This window comes from Petaurus breviceps, unplaced genomic scaffold, assembly GCF_028583685.1.
Source record: "Petaurus breviceps papuanus isolate PSGF00001 unplaced genomic scaffold, PetGlider_PUasm1.0 77, whole genome shotgun sequence".
In the NCBI taxonomy this organism is placed as follows: Eukaryota; Metazoa; Chordata; class Mammalia; order Diprotodontia; family Petauridae; genus Petaurus; species Petaurus breviceps.
The window spans coordinates 6502345-6529119 of record NW_027186492.1 but is presented as its reverse complement, the minus strand read 5'-3'; the positions used below and the strand labels follow the sequence as shown (position 1 = coordinate 6529119).

Here is a 26775-nt window from a genome sequence, read left to right as displayed (position 1 = left end):
CTTTCTTTCTTTCTTTCTTTCTTTCTTTCTTTCTTTCTTTCTTTCTTTCTTTCTTTCTTTCTTTCTTTCTTTCTTTCTTTCTTTCTTATCAGGATTAAGTAACTTACTCAGGGTCACATAACTAGTAAATGTCTGAGGCTGGATGTGAACTCAAGAACTCCTGACTGCAGGGCTGGTGCTCTATCCACTCTGCGACATCTAGCTGCCCCCAAAAGCAGCCATTTTAATTCAACAGATATTTGGTCGTATATTATTGACTTGCAGTTTAATGTATAGAAAGCTGTCTTTGAAGTAAGAAAGAACTGAGTTAAATGTCTACCTCTGATACATACTGGTTGTATGACCTTGGGCAAGTCACTTAACCTCTAAGTGTTCTAGGCAACTCTAAAACTAAGTTGTAGAGAAGGTATCAACCTGCAATGATGGAGTTTTTCCCCTGGAACTTTCCTATGGATGAAATCACAACTCTAAGTCTCTGTCCTGTATCCTTATCATTAACTTGACCTATTTCATCTCTCCTTTGCTTCTAAGTCAAACTATGGTTTGGGTTCCACTATAGTAGGAGGAGACCTCTTGATTTAGGTTACAAATTCAGAGAGCATTTAGTTCAAGCCCCTTATTCTACAGATGAGAAAACTGAGGTCAAGAAAGGCTAAGTGACTTGCCCAAGGTCATACAGAAAGTGCAGAGCAAAGGCAGGACTCAAGCCCAGTTTCTCCTTCTGTGGCACCATACCACATTTAGGATAAAAAAATCTAGAGCTGCAAGAAACCTTCAAGGTCACCTAGTCCCTCTCCTTCATTTTATAGATGACTAAACTGAGGCCCAGAAAGGTTAAGTTATTTGCCTAAGATCTCCCAAGTAGTAACAGGATTAGGATTAGAACTCAGGTCCTGAGACTCCAAATACAGGGGAGTCTCATGGTGACTCTACATGTCAAAGAGAATGAACTCTGAACTTGGATGTTGTTCCTTGATAACACACCAGATTAACCCTTTGCCCTCTTCCTACTCACAATCCATGGCCACCAATAGACCAATGAGGGGAAGGTGAGCTAATACACCTGGCATGCCCCCACTGTCTCCCTGGTGGGCCCATGTGAGCCACTGTAACCACCCGGTTAGTCTGTGAACTCCAATGCTGCATGTACTTCCACAGGAACTTCCACGTCTGGAATGAATGCTGGATGACCAGAAGAGATCTCCCAGCAGGATATGACGGGTGGCAGGTCCTGGATCCAACTCCTCAGGAGACAAGTAGAGGTGAGTAAGGGAGCACTGTGAGGGATCTGAAGCTCAGCCTTCAGTCCCATGTGGATGATTCCCCAAAGGAAAGTAGTCTTCAGATAAAAACACCTTCTCCAACTCTTCCTTTCATTCTCTAACATCACCCACTCCTCCATTCCCCCTCCTTCCTCACCTACCTCTACCAGTAAGAAACTTTTTTTCTTTCCTCCCTGATGGCAAGACAGAGAAGGGCATCAAATCAGGTGGCAAGAAAAGTGAGGGGAGGGAGGTGGAAGTTATATGGTAGGGCTTGGTGGGGGGAGGCATGTAAAAGATCACTTAGTTTATAGTTTTAGAGTCACCTGGGGCTTAGAATGCTGAAATGATTTGCCCATGGGTCACATAGCATGGGAAATTTAGCATCAGACCTTTTTGACTCCAAGCCCAGTGTCCTACCCATTCAACCACACAGCCTTTCTAATGTTTCCCTAATGAGGTTCCTTATAGTTTATAAAATATTTTCATTGCTATAATGATGTGAGGTAGGTTGTGCAAGTTTTACAGAGAGGAAAACAGAGGAAAGAGAGGTGAAGTGTCTATCCAAGGTTACACAGCTATGTGTTCTAATTCTGCCTCTGTTATTGGGTCCCCTTCAGTTTGTCCTTCCAGGAGTCATTCTTTGGGAGGCGTTTTCTTCCTACTCTTTCCTCCTATCATACTAACTTCCCCCAGTTGGAAAACATGGCAGCTTTCCTGTCTCTCTCCCCAACCCCAATTGTCCTTAGGAGTATTCTGCTGTGGGCCAGCCTCTGTCAGAGCTATCAAAGAAGGGGACATCCAGCTGGCCTATGATACACCCTTCGTGTTTGCCGAGGTGAATGCCGACGAAGTGATCTGGCTCCAAGACTCTGGCCAAGTGAAAGAGATCCTTTCCCACAATACAAGCTCTATCGGGAAGAAGATAAGCACCAAGATGGTGGGTTCTGACAAACGCCAGGATATCACCAACTCCTACAAGTACCCGGAAGGTATGTGGGGCCCTTGGGAAGTGTGGGAGCGGGTCCCTTACGCTTTCAGCTGTGGATGCTCACTTATCTCTCTTGCTTTATGCCATCCTTCATAGTAGCCATCATGGAATTCCTTATATATGCACTTCATTCACGTGGGCTGCTACATGGCATGGTGGATAGAGTGCCAGGCATGGAGCCAGGAAGACCTGAGTTCATATGTGACCTCAGACCCTTACTAACTTTGTGACCCTGGGCAAATCACTTAACCCTGTTTGTCTCAGTTTCCTCATCTGTCAAATGAGCTGAAGATGGAAAACCACTCCAGTATCTTTGCCAATAAAACCCCAAATGGGGTCACAAAGAGTCAGATGGGACTGAAATGATTGGACAACCATCAACATACTTCATTCATGGCACTTTATCAGTCAATCAGCAAGCATTTATTAAGAGCCTACCTTGTGCTAAGCACTGCGCCTCTCAGTTCTGAGTTATCAAAGGAAAAATGAGACAGCACCTGCCCTCAAGGGGCTTACATTTTCTTGGGGGGGGGAGGTTGGGAGCAACATTTATTTGTTGTTCAATCTTTCATTCTTGTCTGACTCTTCATGACCCCAGAGAAATAAATACAAAATAAATATTAGTTAATTTGAGGGGTGTGTGGCTACCAGATGCTGGGTAGGGATGGGTGGGAAAGACCTCAGGTAGGTGAGCCTTGCACTGAACTTTGAAGGAGCCAAGAGATTCTAATAAGTAGAGGCTGGGAGAATAATGTGAGGGATGGACTAGATGGTCTCTGAGGGTCCTTCCACTCTGGTTCCATGATCCTACATAGCATTCCTGACAAGTAGAAAGAATTTCGTGTCTGGGAAAAGTCCCAGAAGCAGGAGAGGTGTAAAGACCACCAAGGAGGCTAGTCTGGCTGAATTGCAGAAAGCATGAAAGGGAATAAATAATGTGTACTGAATCTGGAAAGGTCGGCTGGAGCCAGATTGTGAGGGGTTTAAATACCAACAGAGGAATTCATGTTTTATTCCAGAGGCAATGGAGAAATCCTAGAGCTTTTTAAGTAACTGCGTGACTTAGTCAAACATGCTTTTTATTAATTTATTTTTAAAATTTATTTATTTACTTTTAGTTTACAACATTCAGTTCCACAATCCCTTGAGTTCCAAATTTTCTCCCCTTTCCTCTCCTCCCCCCGATATAGGTTTTACAAATACCTTCACATTAAGCATTAGTCAAGTTGTAAAGAATTATAACCAATGGAGTGAAGGAGAAAGAAGGAAGAAAACAAAACACAACACAAAAGAGAGAGCAAGTAATTTACTTCCATCTGCATTCAGACTCTGTAGTTCTGTCTCTGGATGTGGATAGTCATTTCTATCATGAGTATTTTGAAGTTGTCTTCTAGCCTTGCATTGCTGAGAGGAGCCCAGTCTATCAAAATTAGTCATCACAGATACGATTTGTCTGTAATTGTGTACAATGTTCTCCTGGTTCTGCTCTCCTCATTCAGCATCAGTTTAAAGAAGTCTCTCCACATTATTATGAAGTCTGTCTGCTCTTCATTTCTTATAGCACAATAGTATTCCATTACGTTCATAGATCACAACTTGTTTGGCCATTTCTCAGTTGCTGGGCATCCCCTTGTTTTCCAATTCTTTGCCACCACAAAAAGAGATGCTATAAATATTTCTGTACATACAGGTCCAAACACGCTTTTTAGTGATAGATCTATGGTAATGTTATATGGTGGATAGATTAGGGAGGGAAATATGTCCTTTTGTCGGTAGAGCCCACTTCTGGGCAGTGAAGGTTGACTTTTAGTCATCAGGAAAGGAGAGGGCAGTGCAGCCCAGTGGAAAAGATTGGCTGGGAGGGATTCAGAGTGGGGATAGGTTTACTTTAAGGCTCTACAAATTTTCTTCAAATCCGGTGGCCAATTAAGAAATTTAGGAGTCAGATGAATTTGTTAAATGTCACATTAAAAGGCATTCAATCAACGAATATTTATTAAAAACTCACACAAAGACTTGGATTTTCCTTTTAATGGGGAAGGTAGAGCAGGGAGATATCTTATTCAAAAGGGGCTGGCCCATGAGGTTTGCTTGCCTTCTCTCCTAAGCAAGGTCTGTGACTCTCCTAGACATATATTTCTTTTCCACATATTCCATGAGCCTCATGAACCTGGGGTCTTTTTGATTTTGTGCTATTATGTTTGGGGCAGACCATACCCCAAAACTTACAAATTGCCTCCTCCTACTTTCTTTGAAAATAAATCCACAGAATTAAAATATGTAGAAAAAGTATACTGAGGACTGTTTACCTCAAAAACAAGCATTATTTACCCAAGTGAGAATTAGCTCAAACAGATAATTTTTTGCATTAGGAATTTTGCTTTCACAACTTCTGATAGACAGTTCTTTGAGAAAGCTAGAAGTGAGGCAGATACAAGATTAGGTTTGGAGCTAGGAAGACCTGAGTTCAAATCCTGCCTCAGATGTGACCCTGGGCAATTCATTTAACCTCTTTCAGTCTCAGTTTCCCCATCTCAGGTTAGACTGGATGGTCTCCAAATTCCCTTCCAGCTCTAAAAGCATCCTTATATAAGAAGTAACCCATACACATCACAGTCAGGCAGAAAAGACATAATCAGAGAAAGAAGATGAACAGTGTTAAGGCTGACAAGAAAGAAAAGTTAACTCAGGTCTTCTCTTCAGGCCCACCACTCTATGCACTGTACCACCTAGTTGCCACTGACTGGGTCTTCAGAAAAGTCCTACCATCACCTTCATGAGGTTGCATTTACCAAGATTTAGAACTGGAAGGAACCTTAGAGGGCCATCCAGTCCAATTCTATTATTTTACAGATTTTCAAACTGAGGCATGAAACAATTAAGTGACTTGCACAAGGTCACACAGCTAGTACATGTTTGAAGTGGGATTTGAACCCAAGACTTCCTGACTCCAGGTATAGCACTCAATGCCCTGCTCCATGTAGCCTTTCAATATTGTCTTGAGCTATATTTATACATGAAAGGGACTCAATATTTAGATGTAACACAGAGAACCAGGGCCATAGCTAGGAATCCTTGTGTATAGGAATTGGGTAGAGAGCAAATTCAACTAACTAGGTGGTGGGGTGTTCACCAGAGGCCTCAGCACAGAGGACAGACTAACTGTAAATTAAGTTGTGCCATGCAGAGGATGAGCCATGAAGAGAGGCCTATAACTATGGGGCTCTGGAGGTAGTCTAGCCTCAGAGTGAAGCAACTAAGCTCTGCAAGGCTGATAACCAGAGGACTACAAAGCAAGTTTTAAGAATAGTGATCCCTACAGGGAAAAAGTATGCCCTTCCCCCCACCAATATCAGCGCTTTGAGGCAAAGCCCCACTATCCCATGGTCGTTATGGGCCTGCATCAAATCTCTGCTATGGTTTTTAGCATGTCTTTCAGCTGAAAATAGCCCACTAATAATGATCAGATGGGAGGGATAACTTTGTATAAGAAGAGTAGGGGCCTCTTGTTAAATACTTTTAAAAAGTTTGAGTTTGGAAACTAGAAATAAAATATTTTTTGGGGGGAGGATAGAGTTAGAATGGTAGAATTTCTATGCAAGGAGTTCCACATGGAGCAATTTACATTTATAATTTATGATATAACCATTTATAATGATAATAGTATTATATACATTATATAATTATTCTATATAACTGTTATATATAATTATATATTATAATTTATAATATAACCATTTGTGATTAAAATATATACTATATTATAGGATTTATATAATATAATATATAATTGTAATTACATAATATATGATAATATATGGTTATCCTATATATCATAATTGTTATATATAATTATATATTAGAATGCATAACAATTTAGAATTATAATATTTATTATATAATTATTCTATATATTACATGTCATATAATTGTTATATATACTTATATATTAGAATTTATAGAAAAACATTTATAATTTTTCACCAGAGCTGAATATAGGGACTTCCCAATGAAGAACTTTAGTTATCAATGCAGATCAGTAACTTTTCTGCAATTCAGAGTCTTTGAGGGATTTGCCTGGGGACTGCCATTTTAAAACGGAGGGTCAAACAGCCCATATTTCACAGGTGGGACCTGAACCTAAGTGTTCTTACTTTGAGGTCACTAGCTCTCTACCCTCTAGGGTCTTATAATTCAAAATTCTCACTTTCTTCTCTTCCACCCAGGTTCAGCCTCTGCAGCTCCCATGAGGCCAAACTTACAGGCTTAGGGTGGAGCCTGTGTTAATAGTTTGCTTCCTCCAGTCAGTAAGTCCTCAGGAGGATTTAAAAAAAGAAAAAGGGGCAGAGTGAGCCAAGCAGTAATTCCTGCCTGGTGCCTTTGTCTGGTATTTCTTTACAGAACCAATATGACTCCTCTTTTTTGTTAATATATTAGTGGGATACAGTTATTACTCTATGGACTATTTTATGTGCTTCCCCGAAATTTTGGTAATGTCTCCTTATTATTGTTTTTTTTCATGTAGTTATTAATCCTTTCTAAAACTTGTTATTTGATACATTTATTATTTAGGATTTTGTTATTAAATTTCCTTTTAGGGCTATTTTCCCCCTTGTGTTGTTGAATTGATATGATAGGTACTGCCAGAACCAGTCAGCAATTTACAGTACATTCTGGCAAGCTTCTTTCTATCAGGTTAAAAGTTGGCATAAAATAAGTTTTTGAGATAAAATACAACTAAGAGGGAATCACAGATCCCAAAAGTCATAGTTTGATTAGTTTGCTTTCTTTGGAGGAGCACAATAACCACACACAGAGAACAAATGTGCCAATCTAGAAAATTGGCAGAATTATAGATCTTGTAATCTTATATTAAAATCAACATTTATTCAGCTATTCTGTAGTCATTAGACACATAGATTATTTACTTTTTCTTTTCTGGAGCATCTAAAAATAATTTCATTAAGACAGGTTTGCTTTTCTCTTTTTTTATTTTTATTTTTTGAATATGCATTTAGAAAATTAGAAAGCTGACAAAGTCAAATTAAGAACAAAATAAGAAATCATCAAAATGAGAGAGAAATCGATTTTATTTTTTATCTTTCTTATTTATTTTTTAGTTTACATCATTCATTTCCACAAGATTTTGAGTTACAAATTTTCTCCCCATTTTTCCCCTACCCACCACCCCAAAACAGCAATCTCACTGAATATCCCCTCCCCCAATCTGCTCTTTCCCGTATTTTCCCCATCCCCCCTCCAACTTTCCAGTAGGGCAAGATGGATCTCCATACCCCAGTGCCTGTATATCTTATTTCCTAGTTGCATGTAAAATAATTGTATATATATATATTAAACATTTGATTTTAAAACTTTGAATTCCAGATTCTTTTCCTTCCTTCCTCGTCACCCACCCTTACAGGGAAGATAAGCAATTCAATATAGGCTGCACATGTGTAGCTACACAAAAACTTTTCCATAGTGGATATATTGTGAACAACTGACTATATTTCCCTCCATCTTATCCCACACCCCACTAGTTCTATTCTCTACTTTGATGCTGTCACTTTTCAAAAGTGGGTGCATCCAACTTCCCTCCCCACCAACCTGTCCTTTCTTCCATCATACCCCCTCTCATCCCTTTCCCCGCTACTCTCCTGTACGGTGATATACCCTATCTAGTGTGTATGTCATTCCCTCCCTAAATCAAATTCAATGAGAATAAGGTTGACTCATTCCCTTTTGCCTTCCTGTTCTTCCCCTCCATTGTTACAGTTTTCCCTTGCCTCTTCTATATGGGATAATTTACCCCATTCTGTCTCTCCCCATCTCCTCTCATATTCCTTTCTCACCTCTTAATTTCACCTTTTAAGTATCATCCCTTCCTATTCAATTGGTCCTGTGCCCTCTGTCTATGTATATCTTTACACATATATACACATTCACATATGTATTCATACGCCCATATACCCTCTTATGTAGATGTATACATATATGTACATAATGTACATATATATACACATTTATGTTTCCTTCAACTATTCTCATACTGAGAAAAGTTTCATAAGTTACAATTATCATTTTCCATGGAGGAATGTAAATAGTTCAACTTTGATAAGTTCCTTATGATTCCTTTTCCCTGTTTACCTTTTGATGCTTCTCTTGCTTCTTGTATCTGAGTGTCAAATTTTCTATTCAACTGGTTTTTTCATCAAGATTGCTTGAAAATTCCATTCCATTGAATGACCATATTTTCCCCTGAAACATGATACTCAATTTTTCTGGGTAGGTGATCCTTGGTTTTAATCCCAGCTCCTTTGACCTCTAGAATATCATATTACAAGCACTTTGATCCCTCAGTGTAGAAACTGCCCAATCCTGTGTTATCCTGATTGTGTTTCCCTAATATTCAAATTGTTTCTTCCTGACTGCTTGTAATATTTTCTCCTTGATCTGGGAACTCCAGAACCTGGCTATAATATTCCTAGGAGTTTTCTTTTTGGGATCTTTTTCAGGAGGTGATCAGTGGATTCTTTCAACCTGGTTCTAAAACATCAGGGCAATTTTTCTTGAGAATTTCTTGAAGGATGACTTCTAGGTTCTTTTTTTGATCATGGCTTTCAGGCAGTCCAATAATTTTTAAATTATCTCTCCTGGATCTATTTTCCAGGTCAGTCGTTTTTCCCATGAGATATTTCACATTGCCTTCTATTCTTTCATTTGTTTGGATCTGTTTAACAGCATCTTGATTTCTCATAAAGTCATTAGCTTCCATTTGCTCCAATCTAATTCTGAGGGAATGATTCTCCTCAGTGAGATTTTGAGATTCTTTTTCCATCTGGAAATTTGGCTTTTTAATGCATTCTTCTCCTCATTGCCTTTTTGAGCCTCTTTTGCCATTTGAGTTAGTCTGTTTTTTAAGGTGTGATTTTCCTCAGTCAGGCTGTTGACTCTTATTTCATAATTTTCTTGCATTGTTCTCATTTCTCTTCCCAATTTTTCCTCCACTTCTCTTATCTGCTTCTTAAGGTCCTCTATGGCCTGTAACCAGCTCATATTTTCTTTTAAAGCTTTTGGTGCAGGAGTTCTGACTTTGCTGTCTTCCTCCTGTTCCATGCTTTGGTCTTTTTTGTCCCCAAAATAGGAGTCTAATGTTGGATTTCTCTGCTTGCTTTGATTCCTTTGCTTGCTCATGTTGCCACTCAATTACTTGACTTTTGAGCTTTTTGCCACAGTAGGACTCTACTACCAGAGGGGGGAGCTTTGTCCTAAATCGCTGGGGTTTTCTCAGGTGCTGGAGCTATTAGTTGGGTGCCCTCTCTGAAGCCTCCCTATGCTCTGGCACACTGGCCATGTACCCCAGGGCCTCCTCCTTAAACAGTGATCCAGATCCAAGCAGGTTAAAGCAAGAGTGATTTCCCCTCAGACTGGACGCTTGGTCCCCCTACAATCTGCAGGCCAGGAGCTCTGAAGCAGTCATGTGGCTTTGGCTGCCACACCTCAGCCACTTCTCCCTCCATGGGGTAAAGGGTGGACTGTACTCCCGAACTCCTGGTTCACAACATCCACACTGCACTGACCTCTCACTTTGTCCTTAGCACCTTTGGGTTGATAATTCTGGAAAATTCCACAGCTGCTAGTGATCTGAAGCCCCTCCAGCCAGCAGCTGGTTGTGGCCACCCTGAGGCTAAAACCTCCGGGTCATGTGGGGCTTGGCTTGGCTCCCAGAGTGCTGTACTGGCCCCTTTCTGCCAGCCTGCCAGACTATCTTTGATTCAGCGGGAAGCTAGCTTCTCTCTGTCATTTTGTGGGTTCTGTAGCTCCAAAGTTTGTTTAGAGTCATTTTTTACATGAATTGGAGAAATATATTTTAAAATTCTCACAAAAGATTACAGCAAATTGTTTTTTAAAAATCATTCCTTATTATTAAATTAGATTTATACCAAAGATACAAGGGAGGTCAAACATTAAGAAAACTATGATCACAATCTTATTAAAAGCAGAACGAATATGGAATTTTGGAGGGGTTAAGGCAGGGTAGTTGGGGTTAAGTGACTTGCCCAAGGTCACACAGCTAGTAAGTGTTAAGTGTCTGAAGCTGGATTTGAACTCAGGTCCTCCTGTACCACCTAGCTGCCCCACTAATATGGCATTTTCAATGCCCATTAAGATGTACATGATTAAATATATATATTTTTAAAATTGGACCTGTACCTTTACATCTTACCATCTCAAAATTGTTGAAAATACTAGAGGCTACAATGACATTTTTCAGTGTTATGGTGACCTGAGATCTAGCGTTTGTTAAGCCCTGGATTATTTGTCATTCAGTAGATGGCTTAAAGTTAGGGAGGGAAGCTGCTGGTGAATAGAGGTCAGGCCTTGTATGTTGAATGAGCCCAGGGAAGAAAAGATGAAGTCAGGGGTGATTTGGAACCAGCTTTTTCCAGTCCCTCGTTATTATATTTTTGATGTGAGCATTTATATTTTGGAAACTGGTCAACTCTATAAATCATAGCTAGATTTATTACTTTGTTTTTTAATGATTTAATATTTTATTTTCCCCCAATTACATACAAAAACTATTTTCAACATTCTTTTCATAAAATGTTGTGCTCCAAATTCTCTTCCTCCCTCCCATACCTTGCTCCTTTTATTGAGAAGGCAAGGAATTTGATTTATAGTATTCATGTGCAATCATGCAAAACATTTCCATGTTAATCATCTAGATTTAAGAAAGTTATGAAGAGAATGTTCATAATGCAGAATAAACTTGAAAGTGTGTCAGGCGTTCTTTTTTTTTCCTGGAGAGATGACTGTTAAACATTTATCAGCACCCAACTGTCTGAAGGCCCCAAATTCTGAAATGAAGAGATTACTGAGAGGGGCTGGGCATATGTATTAGATTTTAAGAGGCTACCAGGTAATCTCTGAGGCAGGGCATACGTATTAGATTTTAAGAGGCAGGAGAGAGGGAAGAGAGGTACTAGGGTCCTATGGTAGGTAGAGGAGAGCCTAGATCAGGGGTGGGGAATCTGAGACCTTAAGGTCACATGAAAATTTAGTCAAAAGGCTGCACTTGAGGACCACATGTGGCCTCAAGGCCACAGGTTCCCTACCTGCCCCTGCCTGTTGGGTCCTTAGCACATCTTCCACCACCATCTCTCTCTCTCCTTCCTCCCCTACAGGATCTGCAGAAGAACGGTCTGTGTTCATGAAGGCTTCTCGAATATTGCTGGGTCCAACTGGATCTTCTTATCCCTACATAGAACGGATGCGGACAGCCTGGTTCCAAGAAAAGCCAGTCAAGCTGCAGCTCAAGCTGGCCAGGACCCCTGAGTGGGGTCAGGACTTAGCGTTTTTCCTGAAGGCCAGGAGACTTCAGGGCTCAGAGATGGGAATCAAGCAACTCCTGTTACATGTGTGGCTTAGTGGCCAAGCCCTGCTCCATGGGGGCAGTGCCCAGGCCCCACTCTGGAGGGAAGAGCTGAGCTTCAGCCTGGTCCAAGGGGAGGGTGAGTATGGGGATAGGCCCCAGGAAGGGCTCAGTCGGTATGGGACAGAAGGGCCTGAGAGGTGGAGGCTGCCCAAGATAAAACTAAGAGTGACTGTTCCCCCCTGGAAGGCTATACCCAAATCTATATGGGGTGACCTAGAGCCATAGATGAATGGGTGACTTATGAGACTTGCAAAAAGCATCTGAATGACAGGTACAGAATCTGCAAATCCTTCCACAAAATGACTTTCTGACATACCCCCAGAAATGTGATGCAGCAGCCAAAACAGCTCACTCCATCTATGGTTGCATGAAGAGAAGTCTAGTTTCCAGGGATAAAAAAATATGGTGGTCTCTCTGTCCTCTATAATGCCACATTCAGTTCTGGGTTCCATAATATAGGAAGGACACTGACTGCAGAATATTTGGAGAGCAGCCAATACACTGTTTTGTTGTTGTTGTCATTGTTGCTGTTGAGTCATTTCATTTGTGTCCAACACTTGAATCCATTTGGGGTTTTCTTGGCAAACATACTGGAGTAGTTTGCCATTTCCTCCTCTGGTTCATTTTCCAAATAAGGAAACTGAGGCAAACAGGGTTAAGTGACTTGCCCAGGGTCACACAGCTAGTAAGTGTCTGAAGCCATATTCAAACTCAGGTCTTCCTGACTCAAGGCCAAACACTTTATCCATTGTGCCACCTAGCTACCCAAGATGCTAAGTCTATGCCATATGAGAATCAGTTTTAGGAACTGGGGATGTTTGACCTGGAGAAAAGAAGACTCTGGGGTGCATGATAGCTATGTTCAAGTATTTTAGGGTCACTTATGCAAAAGAAGGATGATTCTGGCTCTGCTTCACTCCAAGGAGTAAAACATGGAAGTTACAAAGAGGCAAATGTAGGCTTGACATCAAGAAAAACGTCCTAACCATTAGAGCTATTGAACAGTGAGATCAGCTGCTTTGGTAGGCAGAGGGACCCTCTTCATTATAAATCTTCAAGGACAGACTGAATGATCACTTGATTTGAAATAATGGGGATTCTTTTCAGGTTGGACTAGATGACCACTAAGGTCCTTTCTAGTTCCAAAATCCTGTGGTTGTAGGATGCCAGTCTACACGTGCTAGCATGGAGTATGGGATTGCCAGGGTACATGTGTATGCATGTATACATTATGACATATGTTTAAAATATACCTAGCCCATTCTATTCATTCATTCATTCAATTAGACTTTATCAAGTGCCTATAATGTGAAATGCATGACTAGCAGAGATGCAAAAATACATAAGACACAATTCTTGTCCTCAGCACACTTATAATCTAGTAACTGCATATTATGGCAAACTCAAGGAGAAAAACACACAGCTAATTCATGCTGAGATACACACTCAAAAGTCTCAAGATTTTCCTCAGCTGTGGCTTTGGGGTCTTGTATACAGAGAAAGAGTTGCCGATAACCCTGCCCTTCACCCATTACAAGAACCAGATAAGTGATGAAAAACTGATCCGCTTGTCCGGGATTGTGGAAATAGAGCAGACAAGGAGGAAGCTGCTGGTGATCAAAGACATTTCCTTGGAGCTGCCCCACTTGACCATTGAGGTGAGGTTCAGGGCCAAAACAGGGATCCCACCTTCCTTCCAGACATTACTTTTTATGGAAATTTTCTTTCCTCCCCTTGCCCTAAAAATAAATTTGTTTTCCCCCTTCTTCCTTGCCATTGCATTCTATCCATTCCATCAGATTATCTAACTAATCTTTGTGTAATAATTGGCTCTTTTATTAGCAAATCATTCAACACTTGTCAATTCCCCACTTTCTCTCAGGTCATACATATGTTTGAACAGTTCCTAGCACCTTAAATCATTTGGCCACCTTAATGCAATTTCTACCTTGGCATGAGGTGACCAGGGCAAATGATGCCAACCAACATGATTAGAGAACAGTGGGCAGAGTCCTCAGCACTGACACAAGTCTGATGCCAAAATCATTATGTAACAACCACAGGGTCCTTGTTACCATGAGACATTGATTATAGTTCAAATAATCTTCACTTCTAGTCAATTCATCTGGTGTTTTGTGGATGATTTATATATTAACTCTGGATTCCAAAAAGTTCTTTAATATTTCAAGTCTGATTCTGTCCCATATATACACAGAGGAGCCTGTATTTTCCCATACCAGTCCAAGAGGGCACTTAATGTGCATCCTCCCTATTATGTATGGAAAGGAGAAATCCCAGATTTTCACATCAAGTCAGAGTATAACCAAAACACAGTTTGGGGTAATTAGCCCTGCTGATCAGAGTATGGCACAGATGAGGCTAAAGTAGCTAACTGGGTACTACACAGGCAGGCTAGTTTCCCAAACAGCCCCTGGTTCACAGTCCTAGGCTAATCTACCCAGAACCAGTTGTCTCTGGCTATGTATTATGGATCATGAGAGACATTGAGTAAAGGAGTGTGGATGGATCAGCACAAAATCATCCCCACTACTGTAAAAATAATTAGAAGCACATGTCCTACTGGTCGTGCACTTATAACATTATTTTTATACCCCAAATGGACAGCACATTTATTTCCCCTAAATACAAAAAAGTTTCACTCCGATTTTCCCTAAAGTCAATATTTATTCTTCTAAACAACAGGGCCTGTATGTTGCAAGGTGTGTAGGCGAGGAGGGGTGGATGGCGTGTGGGTACAAGATTTACAAAAAGAGATAATGGCCACAAAGTTCCAAATTCTTCTTTTATAGGTTTTTGGACGGGCAGTGGTGAACAAGAAACTAACGGTCTCCATCAGCTTTACCAATACTCAGCATGAACCACTTCAGAACTGTATATTGGTGCTGGAAGGGAGTGGTTTGATAGAAGGACAGATGACAATTGAGTAAGTAAAGCTGGGCATGGATCCAGCTGAGTCTCTTTTGAGAGGCAGTGGGTTAAAAGGGAAAGAGCAATCAATCCATCAATATTTATTAAGGGCTGACTATGTGTCAGACATTATGTTAAATGCTAGGGATACAAAAAGAGGCAAAAGACAAATCCCTGACCTCAAGGAGCTTACAGTTTAATGAAGTCCTGGATTTGTGGTCAGAGGACTTGGGCTCAAATCTCAGCTTTGCTTCTTATCAGCTGTAGGGCCTCTGTGGACTTCACTTTCTTCATGTGTAAAAAGAAAACAGCAGGCTCGGTGGTCCCTAAGGATTCTTCCAGATTTAAATCTTAGGATCTTTCCTTGGGTTCTCCACTAGGATTGGGATGCTTTTTGTTTTGGGGTTTTTTTTTTTGCTCTTAAATGGAGGAAGCATTTTTAGCATTTGGTCTCTTTCTGGAATGGTCCTCCCTTCACTGTTTCATTTTTGGTCTCAGTATCTGAGAATGTAGGTAGACCTCGGGTGGAGCTGATGGGGTTCTCCCAGCCTGGGAGAGGGGGAAGATACATATCATACCTGTCTTTAAGACAGCAACTGGGAGGAAGGTGGAAGAGAGAGAAAACAAATGCTTCTTCCTTGAAAAAAATAAAAAAAGTCAACACGTTTATCAGGTGCTTACCATGTGTCAGGCATAACTTGAGGAGGATCAGAAAAAGAAAAAGGAAAAAAAAAGGGCAAAAACAGTCCCTGTCCTCAAGGAGCTTACAGTCTAATTATGGAGATAACATACAAACAACTATATAAAAGGAAGATCTATAGAGAGTAAACAGGAGGTAATCCCAGAGGGAAAGCACTAGCAGAGGGGAGTAATTTTTTTTTTTTTTGAAAGACACTAACTGGCAGTCTATGCTTCCTTTTCTGATTTTTAGTCTGGGCACCATACAGTCTGGAAACACCATCCAAGCCGAGGTAGATTTACTCCCCACCAAAGAGGGATCCAGACAACTTCAAGTGCTGGTCAGCTGCAAGGAGGTCAAGGAAATCAAAGGCTACAAGGACATCTTTGTAGCCTCAGCCAACTCAGCCTGAGCCCTCCTCTCATCCGGTCCCTTTTGTCTGTTCCCACCGGCCCCACCCTGCCTTCTCTCTCCTCTCTTTTCTCAGCCATGGAATGAGATTCCTGTTACACACTCTGCCCCCTTGGGAGTGGGCAATAAAGACTTATTTATTTGTAATCCAAATGTTTTCTCGTGTGTGCTGATGACTTGCCTGTTGCTATTGGCTAATCATTTGGGGGCCGTTGCCAGCTACCTCACCTGCCCCTCCCTACTCATCTCCTACTCACTCAAGAAAAAAAAAACATAGAAAAAAACAATCACCTCCCCATTAACACCCTCACTGCTCACCCGCATTGGCCAAAGTAGGATAACTTCCTAAAAATATCCCTTCAACTTCCTATCTGCCTACTTCTGGGAGATAAAGTCCATGTCTTGTTTCACTTTCATTCAACTCAGTGTCTAGCATAGAACAAAATCCTTACAGGACAGGCACACAGTCTGGGGCTGCAGTATCTGGTCTTGGCCTCTGCCTTCCCAAAAGAACTGGTGCCCCTGGGTTACTATGGTGACGAGCCTGCAGGTGCTGAGCAGAAGAGCTCTACCCTTGGCTATGGGCAGGTAGGGGCATATTCTCTCGCATGGGACTAGGTGGAAGAAAAAACACTGGAGATGGATACAGGAGGACTATTCTTTCTCTAGACAAGAAAATTGAATAGCTAGCACTTGTCCTGGGCTCCCAGAGGAAAAAATATTACCTGGCGATAGTGATGATCAGGGATAAAGTAAACTATCAGTTATTTTATGGCACCTCACCATCTCATCATGGCTTAGTAGATAAAGATTTGGCCTCTGAGCAAGCAAATCTTGCCTCTGACACGTACTGGCTGTATAACCCTGGTCAAATATGACTTTGGGAAACTCTCCAAAATTTGAAGATGCCCCCTGCCTTGCTTAAGGCAGTTTTCTCATTGGTGAGTTTCCTATATCAGTAAAATTGTGGGTCCAGTCTCTTCCCCTATCAATCTCTTTTATCCATGTAGTCCTCACTTTTCTCTCCCTGTCCCCAGCTCTATATTATTGAAGAGAGACTTGGTAGTGGTATAAGAGAACACTAAATTTGGGAGTCTGGGATTCCGTGTTTGGATCCCAGCTTTGCCACCTGTGTGACATGGGCATTTAACTAACCTCTTTGGGTCTCCAATTCCACATCTAAAAAATAAAGGGATTGGACTGGGTGATCTTTAAGGCTCAAAGGCAGTCCCGAACTCTCTGACTAACTCTCTTGTCTCCCTATTCCTTCTTTTCCATCATTTCATTGATATTATCCTGACCCTTTTCCTCCTTGTGTTTTCACATCTCCATCTTTCTTTATATTTTTCTTTTCTTTCCCCACTCTTTAATCCTGCAGTCTATACTTCTTTTCTTACTTTTTTCTGCCCCCCTCATCATGTTTTCCTTGTATGCTTTTTACCTTTTAAATAATTCCTCTCTTCTCTCTCCTCACTCTCTCCAATTTCTTTTGTTTCCTGTCCTCTCCCTCTGTCATCAACCCCTGTGGCTCCCTTAGCGGCTGCCCATCCTGTGTCATAGATCTTGGCAGACAGTGGGCAGGAGGAATTAGCACACCCAATACATTTCACCCAGTGAACTGGGCACGCCTGTCTCCATTAAGAATCTTATTTGCATTTCTGTACGGTTAAGTCACAGCTTTAGGTATGTCAAGGGTGGCTAACCTCTAAAGGGAGGATCAGAAGCCACCTTTAGGTCACCTCACCTACTTGTTAGGGAAACTAGAAAGCTTGCTTTGATTTCAAAGGGCTGGGTCCTCCATAGCTTTTTGATTCCCCCTGTCTCTGACTGGTCGGTCACGCAAAACTCATTGCTATTAATCAGACTGGAATACACTAATTTGTATATTACTCAGTGCATATATTTCTCAATGAGGAAATCCCCCCCCCCCCCACCAATGCATTGGTAGATTTCTACATTTTATGGTCTTGATAGAGTTGTCATATACTGAAAAGTTAAGTAACTTTTGGGGATCTCACATCTAGTAGGTGTCAGATAGAAGACTTGAATCCTCATTCCCTACTCCAAGTAAGCCCTCAATCCACTATGCCATGCTGGCTTTCATTTACTTAATAGTGTAACAATAATAATCCTTTTTGTTGAGTTGTTTCAATTGTGTCCGACTTTTTGAATCCTCATTTGGGGTTTTCTCGGCAAAGATCCTGGAATGGTTTGCCATTTCCTTCTCCAGCCCATTTTACAGACAAGGAACTGAGGCAAACAGGGTTAAATGACTTGTATAGGGTCATACAACTAGTAAGTATCTGTGGCCAGATTTGAACTCGGGGAGATGAGTCTTCTTGATTCCAAGCCCAGTAGTCTATCCAATGTACCACCTAGCTACTCAATAATCCTTTACTTTATTTTTATGAAATGCTTTTAAAAGTGCCCATAATCTGCCATTTCATATAATGTTTTTTTTTGAGGGAGGTGGTGGTGGAGAGGCAATCAGGTTAAGTGACTTGCCCAGGGTCACACAGTTAGCAAATGTCAAGTGTCTGAGGTCAGATTTGAACTCAGGTCCTCCTGACTCTAGGGTTGGTACTCTATCCACTGGGCCACCTAGTTATCCTCCATCTCATGTAATTCTTACAATTCCTGTGAGGTAGGTAGCCCCTCCTGCATCCAGACTATCCCCTCCACACCATATTACTCCTCTACTCAAAAACCTTCCCCAGCTCCCCGTTGCCTACCAAATAAACTTTAATACCCTTCATAATCTGGCTCCAACCTACCTGGCCAATCTTAACCCATACTATTCCTCTTTAAGACATGCTTCAATCCGGCATACCCGGACTACTCTGTCTTCTGTTCTTATTTTGCTGGTTTCCAGCCCCATGCCTGTGCTGTCACTATCCCCCAATGCTTTGAGCAGACTCTCACCACTACCTCTATTGAAATCACTCTCTTCCTTACAGGGCAAGTCGGGAGGACTAATGCCACCACCCTAACCATTTCTCCCTCCCCTCAAGTAAATTGATCACTCTCTCCTCAGGTTTCTAATAGCAGTTCACACAGTTTTACTTGTCAATACTACTGCTACTGCTACTACTGCTACTACTACTGCTACTACTACTACTACTACTACTACTACTACTACTACTAAAAAAGAACAAGTGAAGGAGAATCTGCCCTACCAGAATTTGAAATGTATTATACATAATTATAAAAGAGAATGAGGTGTTTGTGTTGTTCTTGTTTTTGGCCCTGATCTGAGTCTCCATAGTGATTCAAAAACCCAAAGTGCCAGCTTTTTCCAGGGTCTTTCTAATTTTTTTTAAATTCCAAGATTTTTTTTTCACTTATCATCCTGTCTTCTTCTTTGATCCAACTCTCCAGTCATAGTTATAGGTTGCAGTGATCACTCCTTACTTCATATTCTGGTGTGCAGCTAACATGGATCTTTGGCTCCCTCAGAGCCACTGAGGTTCCGTATTTTACCACATAATTGTTGCAGATTTGTGCCATTTTTTTTTGCAAAAAAGTGGGGTATGACCATTATGCGAAACTTTAAAAATCGTGCTGGTATCACTTAAAAATAATTCCTTACTAAACTGTATCACTGGCTAGCTAGCACAGAAAGATACAAGTCTTACCATATCGCATGTCTTACTCATGGTAGCTTCACCTGTCTGCCTGCTGACCTTGTGCATGCGGCTCTTCATTGGGTTGAGTGACAATACCTTTGGTACTGCAGCACTCTAAACAATACATGCTTTTTTCTTTCTTTGCATTCAGCCCAAATACACCCACCCAGAATCTCCCATGCTAATTCTTCTCAATCAAGTGCCCAGTATTAGTTAAAGTTTCTCTCTGCAATCACACTATCCATCCCTGAAGGCACAAGAAATCTTCCTTAGCCTCTCTGAGACCTTCCAACCCTGGCTATACTTTGCAAGTTTCACTTCTGAGGCAGCCAATCCTGTGTGAATCTTGCATATGCTCTCTCATAAACAGCACAGGGGAGTCATCTGATGTACCAGAGGCTTTTCTGACAATACAAAAATACCAGTGGAACCCTCTGACTGTCTGTCATTCTCATCTCAACACATGACAAGCCCTTTTCTTCTTATACAATTCCTTGATGACATCATTGTTCCTATTTTTAAGAGTTCTTCATTGATTATATGTTGCAGCCTATAACTTTCTTCCATCTTGAGTGCCTCCCCATTGCCCTTTGTGTGGCATTTCTACCAAGTCTGTGATCATATCCAGGACAACGATGTTAGGGTCTAAGTATTATAGTTCCACTGTCTTTGATGGAGAAAGCAATTTGTTATAAATAATTTTGACAAATCAGTCCCATTTTTCTTCTCTTTATTGTTCTATTTTCATCCTTAAATGGCCTTAGAATGACTTTGCTTAGCTGGGCGCCTTGACAAGCTTCCTTTAATGTCCCTGATTTTTGCTATTTTGTCTACTAGATTGTTTTTCACTTCTGTGTATTTGCACTCCTAATCTATTATTGTCTCTTTTGTTTCTTTGGGGAGGCTTGCCGTTGAAGATTCCAGTTCTTCTGTTCTGTTCATTTATTTTTGCTACACAGGACATCTGCTTTAATCATTCTCATTTATATTTTAAACCACTCAGGTAGAACATGTTGTGATTCCAAACTCTCCTCAAATTCCTTTGGGTTCTCTGTCTCATCAAGTGTTGGATCACTTCCCTTGTTTTGCAGTATTTATTCATAGTTGCCTGAACTTGTTTGTTAGATCTGGAGGCTATATTTTCTTCTTTTGTTACTGTTTTTCCTGTTGAATTATCAGCTTATGTTCAAGATCTTTGAAATTTGTTATTCCCTGATATCTTTGTGCTTTCAGTCTTTTTCCCCCTGTTTATTTTCCTTATCACTCACTTCCTGACTCTCTCCCCTCTGATTATGGTTTCCTTTTAGGCTGTATCTCAAAGCATCTCAGCCTCCCCACACACTTGGAAATGCATGGCTCACCAGCCTACCTCTCAGTCCCAAATGACTTTTGTGAGGTTAGAATTAGCCCCAGCTATGTGTTGTGCTCTTTCCTTCAGGCTCAGTAGAATGCTGTATAACTCCCCACATGGAGAGTTTCCTGTACCGGTAACTTGCTCCATGACCTCTGCCTCTGTTTTCTGGCCCAGAACTGGCAGTTCAAAGTCTGTTTTCCTCAACCCCAGCAGTTCAGAACTTTTCAGCACTGGTGCCTCTGGGTTACAGCCCTGGCGATCTTTTGCTCCTGAAGATGCTTATCAAGATGGTTATCAAGATCTGAATGATCCACAGCCTGTAATCATGGCTTCCATGACACTGGAAAGAGAGAAGGAAGTGTAAGGTTGTGTTTTGATGTAAGCCTATGTTGGGTTCTTAGGTCTCCTAGCATAGCCTCACTGCCAGTAGCATGACAGGTAGAGGAGGGATACTGAATAAGTTCAGTGGTAGTGAACATCAGTTACTGGGTTTTGTTTTGTTTTTTTAACTTTCTCTTAGATTCTGGGTGTCCTAGACCATTTCTATAGCTGAAGTTGCTTTATCTTTGGCACATAATTTCTGTTTTGGAGAGATCTGAGAGGTGGTGGGGGTCATAAAACAATATCTAGACCACTATCTTGATACCCACCTGACCAAGGCAGAACTTTCTTTAAATTGATTTTATCTCTACTGTTTCTTTCTGCTTTAACACATGAAAGTACATAGAAAAGGTACTAGAAAATGTGCAGGAGAACCAAAGAAGAAAGCAATGGGCTCCCTTGGGTCTGACTAAGATGCCAGGAAGTTTGCCTCAGTCTGGTACACATCCATAATTCTCAGGCCTGGGCTAGAACCAGAGGCTTCTGAGGTGGAAGGTGAATATTTGTGTATTTGTCTCCATGATCAATTTTAGGGATAATATTAAGAAGTCAATCCCCAGTAGATAATGATTGAAAGATCTCAAAAGAAATGCAAATTATTAAAAACCATATGAAAGGATGTTTAAAATCACTAATTATAAGAGAAATTCACATAAAAAACCTGATATCTTTCTTCCTCTCTCCTTTCTCCCTCTCTCATTTTCTCTTTCTCCTTCTCTATCTCTCTGTTTTTCCCTTCTCTCCCTCTCTGTCTCTCTTTTTCCTTCCCTATCTCCCTCTTTCTCCTTCCCTCTTTCATGCTTCCCCTCTTCCTCCTCTCTCTCTTCTATCCATGGAGTGCTTGTTAGCACAGAAAGTGGTATAATGATGTCTATATCTAAGAACCATACCATCCATCACCAATCACAAAATGGCACAGGAATGGCATCAAGAAATTCAAGTGACAGAGCTATGAGTCTCTGAAAGGATTTAACCTTAAGTTTTTAAGAAATAGGCACTTTACCAAGAAGCACAAGAAGTGATTGAAGAAGATGAATGCCAACAACAATATCAATAATGATGATGATGATAGCTAACATTTATAGAGAGTTTACTATGTGCCAAGCACTGTACCAAATGCTTTACAAACATTACCTCACTTGATTTGATCTTCACAACAGCTCTTGGAGGCAGACACTATTATCTTCATTTTACAGAAGAGGAAACTGAGACAGACAGAGGCTAAGTGACTTGCCCAGGATCACACAGCTAGTAAATCTGAGTGGGATTTGAACTCAGGTCTTCCTGACTTCAGGCACAGCACTCTATCCACTGTGTTACCTAGTGGCTGAAGTCATCAAAGCATGAGCAGAGACCATCCAAGACCCTGACCACCCAGGTGTCCAAGTTTAAGTTCCTCAGACCCAGGATCACCAAACCTAGAGACCCCAAGACAAATGCCAGATGCACTAGTTTAGCCCCAAGATTGCCACCAAATGTCCAGGACCCAAAATTGGCACTAAATGCCCAGGTGCCAATATTATTAAGCCTGGTTCTAAAGTTGTCAGAACCACTGACCCTGAAGTTACCAAGCTCATTGACATAAAGGTTTCCAAGCCAATGGACCCAAAGATTATGAAGCCTACTGACCCCATGGTCACCAAGTCTATCTGGCCCCAAGGCCACCTAGTCTGACACCAAGTTTTCCAAGGCCATTAAGTCTGACACCAAGGTCAAAGTCTGATCCCAAGGCCACTATATCTGAAACCAAAGTTACCAAGTCTGATTCTAAAGTCAGGAAGCTCAGTGATTCCAAGGCTGCTAATCCCACTGACCTCAAACCTGTTGAGCTCACTGATCCCGAAACAGTAAAACCCGAAGATGCTGTGGCTAATTACACATGCTTCTCCCAAGACTTCCAAATAGATGCTCCAGGAGAGGACTTGTTTAAACCCTAAATTGCTATTTTTTTTCTTCGTCAGAGTATGATTACTTATTTTCTTGTTCAAATAAAAGAAATGGTGAGTTATAAGAAAAAACCCTCAATACTGAAGTTTTACCCCACAACTCATAAATTGGCAAAGATGGCAAAAGATGGGAAGAGTCAACACTGGAGTCAGGGAGAAGTGTAGAAAGGGAAGCACTCTAATGCATTGTTAGTGGAGCTATGAATTTGTGTAACCATTCTGGTTTTTTCTTTTTTTAATAACTAAATTTATTCTACAATAAATGTTCCAACATTTTACATTAAAAAACTTTTTTTCTTGCTTTTTGGAGGGCAATTGGAGTTAAGTGACTTGCTCAAGGTCACAAGGCTAGTTTTTTTGTGTGTTAAGTGTCTGAGGCTGAATTTGAACTCAGGTCCTCCTGACTCCAGGGCTGGTGCTCTATCCACTGCGCCACCTAGCTGCCCCCTTTAAAAAACTTTTAATAAGCACATGGCCTTTTCTGAAGTCACTTGTCTTACATGATTTGGCATTGGTTCATAAGATTTTGACACACATGCTTTAATTCATCATTACCAAACTTCATATTGGATATTAGATGCACTTTTGAGGAACAATCTAATTTTCTAAATGTAGCCTTGATTAGTATATCAGAGCTTTCTTTTTTAAATTAAATTTTATTTTTTCAAACAAAAATGATCTTTCTTCATTCTCAATGTCTCCTCCACCATTTAGAAAGCAAGAAAAACAAAACTTGTTACATATATGCATAGTTTAGCAAAACAAATTCCCACAAAAATAGCCATGTTCCCCCTCACCCCCCAAAAATGTCTCAGTCTTCACTCTGAGTCCACTGCCTCTCTTTTAGGAGAGAGACAACAGTTTTCATCATTAATCCTCTGAAACAGAGGTTGGTCACTGCACTGATTAGTGTTCCTAAGTCAGTGTAAGGATTCTGGAAAAAAGATTTGGAATTATGCAAATAAAGTGAATAAAATGTCCTTATACTCTCTGATCCAGAGATTTTACTGCTAGCTACATGTCCCAAGAGATCACTGACAAAAAGAAAGACTCCACATACACAAATATGTTTATAGCAGAGAATTGAAAATAAAGATGCCCATCAATTGATGAATGCCCTAACAAATTGTGGTACATGAATGTGATGGAGTATTGCTGTTTTGTAAGAAAAAACAAATCTGATGAATACAGAGAAACATGGCAGGACTTACAGGAACTGACATAAAATGAAGTAAGCAGACCCATGATAAGGATATACACCACAACCACAAAAATGAACTATTACAAAACGATTGAAACCGAATGATGGGAAATGATAAAACTTGACTCAAGATGTAAAAAGACATCCCCCTGCTCCTTTTCAGAGGATGGGAGTCCGCGAGCATGAAACAGTGTATATTATGTCAGTTTTTTTCATTCTGTTTATTAGTTTTGCTGCAAAAATTTTCTCTTCTTCCCCTTTGTATATATTTGCTTTTTGGATGGGGGAAGGCAGGGCAATTAGGGTTAAGTGACTTGCTCAAGGTCACACAGTTTGTAAGTGTTAAGTGTCTGAGGCTGGATTTGAACTCAGTTCCTCCTGACTCCAGGGCCGGTGCTCTATTCACTGCACCACCTAGCCTCCCCTAAAACTATTTCTTTGTTCTCTGGGAGAAGGCAAAGGAAAGAAAATGGGGAGAAATCTGTGTGAAGTAAAAACCACAGTCTAGTTGTTTTTCGATTGTATCCAACTCTTTGTGACAAATTTGGGGTTTTCTTGGCAAAGATACTGGAGTGGTTTGTCATTTTCTTCTCTAGGTCATTTTACAGTTGAGGAAACTGAAGCAAAAAGAGTGAGTCACTTTCCCAGGAATGTCCTAGGAAGTGTCTGAGACCAGATTTGAACCCAGGATAATGAGACTTCCTGACTACAGGCCTGGCACTCTATCTACTGCACCACCTAAAAACCACTGATCTCAATAAAAAAATGTGTATAAAGAAACTAAAGTATTAAGAAAGGGAGAAAGTCTCAGATGGGTCAAAGACTTAGCAGATATATAGGACTTAGCAGATATATCCTCCCTTAGGTGATGCACTATGGTCCCTAGAACATCTTATCCAAGTTCTTATATTCCACTCACTACTCTAGCATCTACTAAGACCATCAAAGGCACCCTCTAATCCCCGGATTAATTGCCTGTCATGAGACTCTATCCAAAAAGTAAGGCAAATGAAAGGCAGAATCAATTAAAATGGCTCATAGGCCCATTACCTGCCTTTCATTAAGCCTCTAGACATACAAACTATACTTATTTTCTTGGCTGGTTAAATATGTTTTATGTGCATTTGTGGTTTCCACCTATTTTTGTGCCAAATTGGATCCTCTGTCCCTGCAGCCTAAAGGAGTTCCTTTTGGTCTTATTCTTCCCTTGGCCCAAAGCGTGGCAGCTTCCTCCCCTCCCTTCTCAGTTACCCAGGCTCCAGTTCTCTGTTTTCTACACATCTAAGCCTACAGGATCATCTCATACGGTTTTCTAACGTCACCAGCTAAAGATAGATGAAGTGATTTCAGCTCACGTGTCTCCAAATCGGATGGACCATTGTGTTGGCAGACCTATCAAGTTGCCTCAACAGCAAGATCTCAATAAAAAATATAAAACGTACAAGATGGACCCCTGAGAAATGGCCAAGTCATTGCAAGGGGTCTGCCAATCTATATATAGGTCCATAGGTAAGGGACCAATCAATCAATCAGCATTTATTAAGCTTCTGCTTAAGCCAGGCATTGTGGGATTATCTCATTTGACCCTTATAATAACCTTGGGAGGTAAGTGCTATTATTATTTCCATTTTACAAATGAATAACTGCCCAGGATCATACAGCTATTAAGTGTCTGAGACTGGATTTGAACTCAGGGTCTGAAACTCAGGCCAGGGGCTCCATCCACTGCTCCATCTAGCTGCCTAAAAGAGTTCACAAACCAATGAGTAGACAACAAATCAAGGGCTGATTGAGGGAGTTGTATGAAGACCTTGACCCCAAGATTCAGGAGGGATCCTAAGTGCATAGATTCATAGCTAGGAGGAACCTTGGACCCAGCATGGTTAAGTTAGTTGCCCAAAGTCACCCAGGCTATAAACCCTCTCAGAGGCGAGACTTAAACCCAGATTTTCTGCCTCTAGAACCAGTATCTTTGTTCCCTTGATCACTTCATCTTGACGAAAGAGCAGGGCAGTAAGCCACTGTTGGGGGGGGGGGGACGGCACATCTGAGAAACCCCTTCCCATAGAGATTTTAGACCTAACCATTGGTACTTTGTTAAGGGGACAAAAGACAGTACTTGACTACACCTCAGTGAAGGGTGGCTAGGTGATGTAGTGTAGAGACTGCTGGGTACCCCAGATGCTTATGAGCTATGTGATCCCAGGCAAGGAATTTAATCTCTCTCAGCCTCAGTTTCCCCATATGTGAAATGGAAATAATGGCACCTACCTTCCATAACTGTTGTGAGGATAAAATGAGATTCTATTTATAAAATGCTTTGCAAAATTTAATGCTCTATATAAATGCTATTGTTGTTGTTGATTATTATTAATTGGTGACAAGGACTATTTTAATAGGAATTTACTGGGTTGAAGTCACCCCTTGCCATCTCATTCCCCACTGAGTTTCAGTGACCAAGGCTGCCTCCAAGATGATTTGGCTGGCTGGGACTCTTGAGAGGATTTAGTAATAATCATGAAATCACGGAATCTGAGACTTGACGCCATCTAGCTTC

The 26775-nt window shown here is 41.0% G+C and overlaps 1 protein-coding gene across 1 annotated transcript in view; it reads left to right on the top strand.

The window, feature by feature from the left end:
- TGM7 (transglutaminase 7) overlaps positions 1-15863 on the top strand; it is a 56040-nt gene extending 40177 nt beyond the window's left edge. Inside the window, exons 8-13 of the mRNA XM_069105696.1 lie at positions 1159-1262; positions 2012-2254; positions 11442-11768; positions 13190-13350; positions 14503-14636; positions 15552-15863. Of these exons, the coding sequence (XP_068961797.1) occupies positions 1159-1262; positions 2012-2254; positions 11442-11768; positions 13190-13350; positions 14503-14636; positions 15552-15711 (1129 nt within the window). The 3' untranslated portion in view covers positions 15712-15863. The remainder of the gene's footprint in view (positions 1-1158; positions 1263-2011; positions 2255-11441; positions 11769-13189; positions 13351-14502; positions 14637-15551) is intronic.
- The last annotated feature ends 10912 nt before the right edge of the window (positions 15864-26775 follow it).